Source organism: Centropristis striata, chromosome 6, assembly GCF_030273125.1.
Source record: "Centropristis striata isolate RG_2023a ecotype Rhode Island chromosome 6, C.striata_1.0, whole genome shotgun sequence".
Classification (NCBI taxonomy): domain Eukaryota; kingdom Metazoa; phylum Chordata; class Actinopteri; order Perciformes; family Serranidae; genus Centropristis; species Centropristis striata.
Genome location: NC_081522.1, coordinates 27,168,618 through 27,175,617, shown reverse-complemented (window position 1 = coordinate 27,175,617; position 7,000 = coordinate 27,168,618). Strand labels below are relative to the sequence as shown.

General features: G+C 36.6%; 1 protein-coding gene across 1 annotated transcript in view; it reads right to left on the bottom strand.

Annotated features, from left to right (window-relative positions):
• Window positions 1-2,278: 2,278 nt before the first annotated feature.
• The window catches only part of fa2h (fatty acid 2-hydroxylase), a 52,996-nt gene continuing 48,274 nt past the window's right edge, over window positions 2,279-7,000 (bottom strand). Inside the window, exon 7 of the mRNA XM_059334407.1 lies at window positions 2,279-6,317. Within this exon, the coding sequence (XP_059190390.1) occupies window positions 6,250-6,317 (68 nt within the window). The 3' untranslated portion in view covers window positions 2,279-6,249. The remainder of the gene's footprint in view (window positions 6,318-7,000) is intronic.

Genomic DNA, 7,000 nt, shown 5'->3' with positions numbered 1-7,000 from the left:
GACTAAAATGCTCAATTCTGCTTCTGCAACATTTTTCTGCAGCATGTTCTGGCTCTGGCTGCTCACCGTCTACCGGCAGTGTTGGTGTGTGTGTGTGTGTGTCTGTTGCTGCTGCTTTGCTTCTCCAGTTCTCGCTTTCTGCAAGATTATTTATTTTTAAGCCTTATTTCCCCCTTATGTCATTCAGCCACACACATCCACTGATTTTATGGGCAATAGACGAGCTGCTGCGGGTCTCTCGGCGGCTCCGCTGGCTGCAGGTTCGAAATGAAATCGAGCTTGCAAGGCAGTATGGGTATACCCAGGCTACCTGTGACCTAAAAAAAAAGGCCTGACTTTTTCTCCTGTGTGTGTTTTCTCTGGGCTTCCAATTTACGAACCAGAGAGAGACCTTTACATAAGTAAGTATAGTAGTAGTCTGTGTGTTATTATAGCATCTTTCAAACTATTTTAAATGTATATATTAACAACACTGCTGGTGTAGCTCTAGGAATGCCAATGTTGGTTGGAAGTCCACCACATGCTTTCATAATTATGCATTATTTTTAGAAGTACGGGCAGAGTTACCATTGCTTTTAGCCTTTTGAAACTTTCAAAACTCAAAAATGCAACTTGTTACTGAACTTCCCACAGTTCAACTTGATAGCATCTTTCATTAGAAGTCTCCTGCCTGGCAAATAGCCACATTCAAACTTTAAGCCTGGTCTGTAGAGAAGCAGAGCACGATGACCATCGTGATCTTGTCAAAGCTCCTCTAGAGCTGTAGAAGACATTATACAACTGGGAGTGGTGGAAGAAGTATTCAGATCCTTTACTGAAGTAAAGTACTAATACCACACTGCATAATTACTGCACTATACATTGAAGTCCTGTATTCAAAATTTAAAGTATCAAAAGTAAAAGTACTTGTTATGCAGAGATTATTATTATTGATGCATTAATGTAAGCAGCATTTTACTGTTGTCCAGGTAGAGCTCATTTAACTACACTGCAAAAACAGTGAATGAAAACAGCCAAATTGTGACAGTAACATACTGTTTTCCATTCAAAAGGTATTATACTGTAGAAAAAAATTCATTCTGGGCAATATCTGTAGGTAGTTTCCCATAAAATACTGTAATGTACCGAAAATAACATTGCATTCTGGGAGTAATAGTAGAATCAACAGCAGAGAGGCCGGGGAAATACGGAAAGCTACTGTATTTGTAGAGGAAACATGCCACAGCTTGCTATCATACTATTATTTTATTAATAAACTGTGATTAATCAGTCTTATCTGGTCCTCTTAATTTGCCATGCAGTGACTGGACAGCTATAGCAGTAACATTTAGCATGCTTCTTTATAGTTATTTTGGCAGTAAGGTAGATTTCTAATTCAAATAAATTAGTAATTTTTGTTCTTATTTGTTCAGTGTTGTTAGGTGTTTGTTCTTTTTCGGTGTATTCAGTAAATGGACATACTCTTCATACTAATAATTTTTTTAATAAAGTTAATATATAATTGATATTTTCTAAGTCTCTTCTTGTACACATTTTTTTAATGGCTCTATTTTAATTAACTAACTCATACAGTATATGGTATATTAAAATTACTGAGGTTACAGTGAAGACAGCGCTTAATTCATAGTAATTGGCTTTCAGACAGTAATATGCTCTACTTACAAAAAGATGACTGCATTGTATACTGCAACAATATTGCAGCTAGCTAGTACTAGTATACTGTGACTTCATACAGCACTAGTGTTTTAGTCTACTGTAAAAAAAATTGTACTGTATTTCAGTATGTGGTTTTATCACAGAAACATCCTGTAAAGTAGATAACAGTAAGGGATCTGTAAAATTAACAGTAAAATCTTGGCAACCCAGCTGCCAGTATTTTACTGTTAATTTACAAAACAATGGTTTACAGTGTACTTAATATACTCTTATGTGGTTTCATTTATATAAACATGTGTTATCATTTTAAATTGATCATGTTTTTATGTTAAATTTCAACCTGAAAAGTAACTAAAGCTGTCAGCTCAATGTAGCGGAGAAAAAAGTACAATGTTTGTCACTAAAATGTAGTGAAGTAGAAGTATAAAGTTACATAAAATGGAAACACTCAAGTCAAGTACAAGTACCTCAAAATTGTACTTAGGTACAGTACTTGAGTAAATGTACTTAGTTACATTCCACCACTGACAACTGGTATCAGAGACTGAAGTGTACTTCACATTAAACGTATCAATATAAAACGGTTAAACAGCAAATGAACAAAAAGCACAAGACAGACTGATCAGAAATATACAGACATTTATTTACAAATACATTTGCATTTGCATAGACATTTAAAATTCCAAAATAAAAGTTATTAGATATTATAGTAAACAGATTTGGGAAATATTACTTTAGGCCGTATTATTTAGCTTGAGGAAAAGTTCACTTTTCAGAATCAAGGTTTATGAGCTGCTGTCTTTCATCTGTATCATATAAATATACATAAATAAGATCTGAATGTGCTTCTTTCCATCACATGGAATGGTTTTACTTTGACAAGCAGCCGTCACAATCACTTCTTAGCATTATTATGTGAGCATTATTAGACTCTTCTTCATCATTATCACCACGGTTATCACAATCTCCTCCATCATTACCCACTTCAAAAATAATTTTTAGTTCTTTGTGAGGCAACATCTTTAACATCTGCATAGTCACTATATCAAAGTCAGAAGGCTTTATTCATGATGCCTTGAACATTCATTATCAACTGGACTGTGTGCAGTATAAGACAGACGTTGTTCTGGTATTAAATAACCGGATATGTTCCTGCAGACATATTGTGGTCAACCCATTCAACTGGTTTGATCAGAAACAGTGTTTTGGTGACACAGCCCTCTTTTTCCTGGAATTATTGCTGCTCTGAATAAAATGTATTTGTTATAATCATTTGACTCTTCTTCGAAAATGGTTAGAATGGTCTGAAATAGACGTTGCATGTTATTTTCCATATGTAAGAATATATATATACACATATATTATGTGAGTGGGGTCGTTCTTCACTGCAAAAAGGTGTGTCTAAAACCAAGATAAAATCACTAAATCTGAGGGAAATGATCTTGCTAGAAATAAGCAAGTTGAACACTTAAAATAAGAAATTAACTCTTAAAACAAGACAAATTATCGAACACATCAAATCTAAATATCTTTTTTAAGAGTTAATTTCTTATTTTAAATGTTCAACATGCTTATTTCTAGATTTAATGATCTTAATTTAAGAAATCTTGTCAAGTGAAATTTTCTGTCCATGCAGCAAGATCATTTCCCTCAGATTTAGTATTTTTAGACACACCTTTTTGCAGTGTTCAAACTGGAAAAGTGGATAGAAAATTATTTTCTGCATTCTATTATATTCCCATATATGTGTAAATGGTTTTTAAATTTGTTCTGCTTTAGTTGTCAGTGTTGTCGAGTGTTTAGAGGGGACAATTTTCAAAAGATCTGCCAGTCACTATCAAGACCTCCTGCTGTCCAGTCAGGTGGTTCATCCATCGTCATCCTGTGAGGATTTGCAGGGCTTCAAACTGTGGCCTTGAATGGATGGAGTGAGACCAACAATCACCCTGAAACATTTAAACAGGCCCAAGTTATGCTTAGTCTGTTTAATGTCCGATCAATTCTGAAAATAAATGTCACTTAGTTGACACTGTGATCTTTGAGCCTGAGATCCCCACAGCCGGAAGTCAGACGGACTGGCCTCATGCCTTCAGCTCTGTCCCTCTGTCACCATGACAACACACTACAATCATCCATCTCTACATTAAACGCACGTTTTCTCAACTTCTCACCAATAGGAGAACATCTGCTCACTCTGACAACATAAAGCTGGTGCAATTAAATAATCTCTTCTTCTGTACAAAGCATCTTACAAAATATTTTTTCTACATATTTGTTTTGTATCATTAATGACAAAAAGAAAACGGAGGAAATATTACAAAAGACTTGCAAAAATATATCTCCACGGTGGTTTCAAACATTTAGGACTCTGGTTAACATGACGTTAACAGTACATTGCATTAGTGCCCTACAGTATTATTTCACTTCTGCAGCTTTGCTGATAATTAATAAATTATAACTAAACTGTCACATGAATCACAGCATGTTCAAATATCTAAAACCAAATGTTTTCTGTTTACAGTGAGGCCTGACATGGTGGAGGAAACTTCTGTTTTTGCTTTTACGGACCTGCAGAATGTAGAGTAGCAGCATAGCTGGGTGGCCCACGGCGAAAAAGTAAAAAAAGATGCAGTGAAGAAGAATGTTCAAGCTGCTTATAGTGCGGAGGAAGGATAAATATTTATTTCCTGAGATGGTTCACTAGTTTGGGGCTCTCTCTCTCTCTCTACACACACACTCTCTCACACACTTTCTGTCACTGTCACATCCTTCTCCTTCCCCACCTTCCACATTCACCTACCATCTATCACTTCCCTTTCCCTCCGTCCTCATATGAGGGAAGCAGTGTGTGTGTGTGTTCTTGTACTTCCTACATAGTGAGGACCGGAACACGTTTTTAAGCAACAGAGTGAGGACATTTTTGCGAAGTGAGGACCTTTCAGCCGGTCCTCACTTCTTTAAAGTATTGTTTGAGGGTTCAGGTAACATCAGGTTTATGTTAGGGTTAGGGTTGGCCATTTAGTTGTGATGGAAATTAGGGCTGGGCAATATACAGATATATTTTAAAATGTGATATGGAATTAGACCATATCGCATATATATGTATATTTCATTTTTTTTCTTTCTGTCTATATAATTGCTGCCCTTACTAGGGTTTGTCATATTTAGTTCTTTTGTAATGTTCGTTATTCTTTTCTCATATAAATATATTTATTTGAGAAAAACATTGGCCTATTTTATTTCATGGGCTATTTTTATTTAAGACTTTTTTTTATTTAAATGTGCACTTTATGGAGCTAGCTTTATGGAGTTTTTTTTTTTTTTTTTTTAAATAAAGGTACTCCTGTTGTTATACAGTATTTATGTTCACTTAAATAAATGTTTCAATAAAACTACTTTTGGCATGTCATATTTGACTTTGACTGAACATTTGCTCTCACTTTGAGATAAAAATATAAATATATATAAATATATATCGATAGTCAGCCTAAATATATCGGGATATGACTTTTGGTCCATATCGCCCAGCCCTAAAGTAAGGGGCTAGGGAATTTTCCAATGAGGGCCCTCACAAAGATAGAAGTACAAGGATGTGTGTGTGTGTGTGTGTGTGTGTGTGTGTGTGTGTCTGTGTGTCTGTGTGTCTGTGTGTGCCGTTTGAAAAGCTGTTGAAAGCATCCATGGTGGATTATTATAATATTATATATTATTATCACATGCTCTGCAGAGAAACACAAAGAAAGAGAAGGTATCTGGTATTAACGTTACTTTAGAGGACGCAGACACAGGGCTATATGACGTGTTTGTTGATTAACGGACTAACACTGACACTAGTGTCTGACAGACACAAGGATACACAGGATATTTAGAGTGATGAGAGAAGACATGGCACAGTTAATCTCAGAAGGAAACTGAAACTGCACCATTATGGAAACATTTTGGATGGAAGATGTGAGCCTCACTCTGATTATTTTTCCTCTTCCTTATTATTGGCAGTTGGCAAACCAGCTAAAAGGTGCATTATCGCCACCAAGTACCTCTCATTCATTGGCTCTCCTCATCTAATGAAGTACATCTCTAAAACTCAGTATACCGGTCCGTCCTGTGTTTGGATTAATATGAAACAGGTTAGAAAATGTTTTCACCGGCCCAACCCTATTTGTGTCCCTCCCTTTCTCAAAATATGATGCTGTGACTGGCCACCGGATGATGATTTGGCTGGTGAGGTCAGTGCGGAGAGGAGTGATAGATGTTAGTTTGGTCATAAAAAAATGGCACAGAAAGGCCAAGCAGCTGTACAGGAATGATCACAGTATGGAGACAGAGCAGACTGGTGGAGCCACACACCCAGGTGACTGAGCTCAGGCAGAGAATGTGTTGCTGGCTGAAATCAAAAAGCACAGATGATATGTGATATAGTATGGATGTATGGATTAGTTGCAGAGAGCCAGGAGTCCTTGGAGCTTGGTCCTTGGTGGTGAAAGCTATGGCTGCAGGGATTAAACTAAGGGTGCCGGGGTGGTTATAGCATGGGGCTGGGTGCTATGAGGGTGGCTGACAAGTCCTGTGGCCCTTCAAAGAGACCTTTCTGTGTTAGAATTTCTCATCAGGGATGACTGTGTTGAAGGGGTGGTCCCAAAACGTCGAGGTGATTCCAAAACCTGGAGATAGAACCAGAGATAAATTAGATAGAGAAGACAAAAACAGAAGTAAGGAGCATCAAAGCTAGAATTTAAATAAATGCTTGGTCTAAGCAGACCTGGACATTGGGCGGTCGGCGGGCACGTCTTTCGCCTTTTATTTTGAAGGCGATTTATATATATCTGAGTTACCCGAGTTACCTAGGTAACCGTCAAAACACGTAGTGCTTCTTGCATAAAGTTAATAAATTACTGGTTTATTGCATAACATACATGCTCTATATTGTTTTTGATGTGTTTTTGTGGTTTGAATGTATATTTAGTAGCATTCCTGTCTGAATGACGGTCGACTCTTTAACTGTTAGTTATTCATTCACAAGACTGATTTAAAATCGAAGCTCCAAGAAAATAAAAATAAGACATTCCTTGTTCACCTTGTGAATCCACCGTAAGAGCTACGAGGTGGAAAACAATAACAAACATCAGCACTTGAGCAAACAAGCACTTTTACTATAGTTTCGACAACAAATATAGCCACTAATATATATGACAGAATAAAATAAACTTTAACAAACCTTGTGTCCTGTCAGCCAGGCGCTATAGAAGCCTTTTTGATACTTTATATGAATTATGATGCACTCATTATTATTTACCGTTCATTTTTCATTTTACCGTTCCACCTGTTATTTCCTGTCACTACCTTT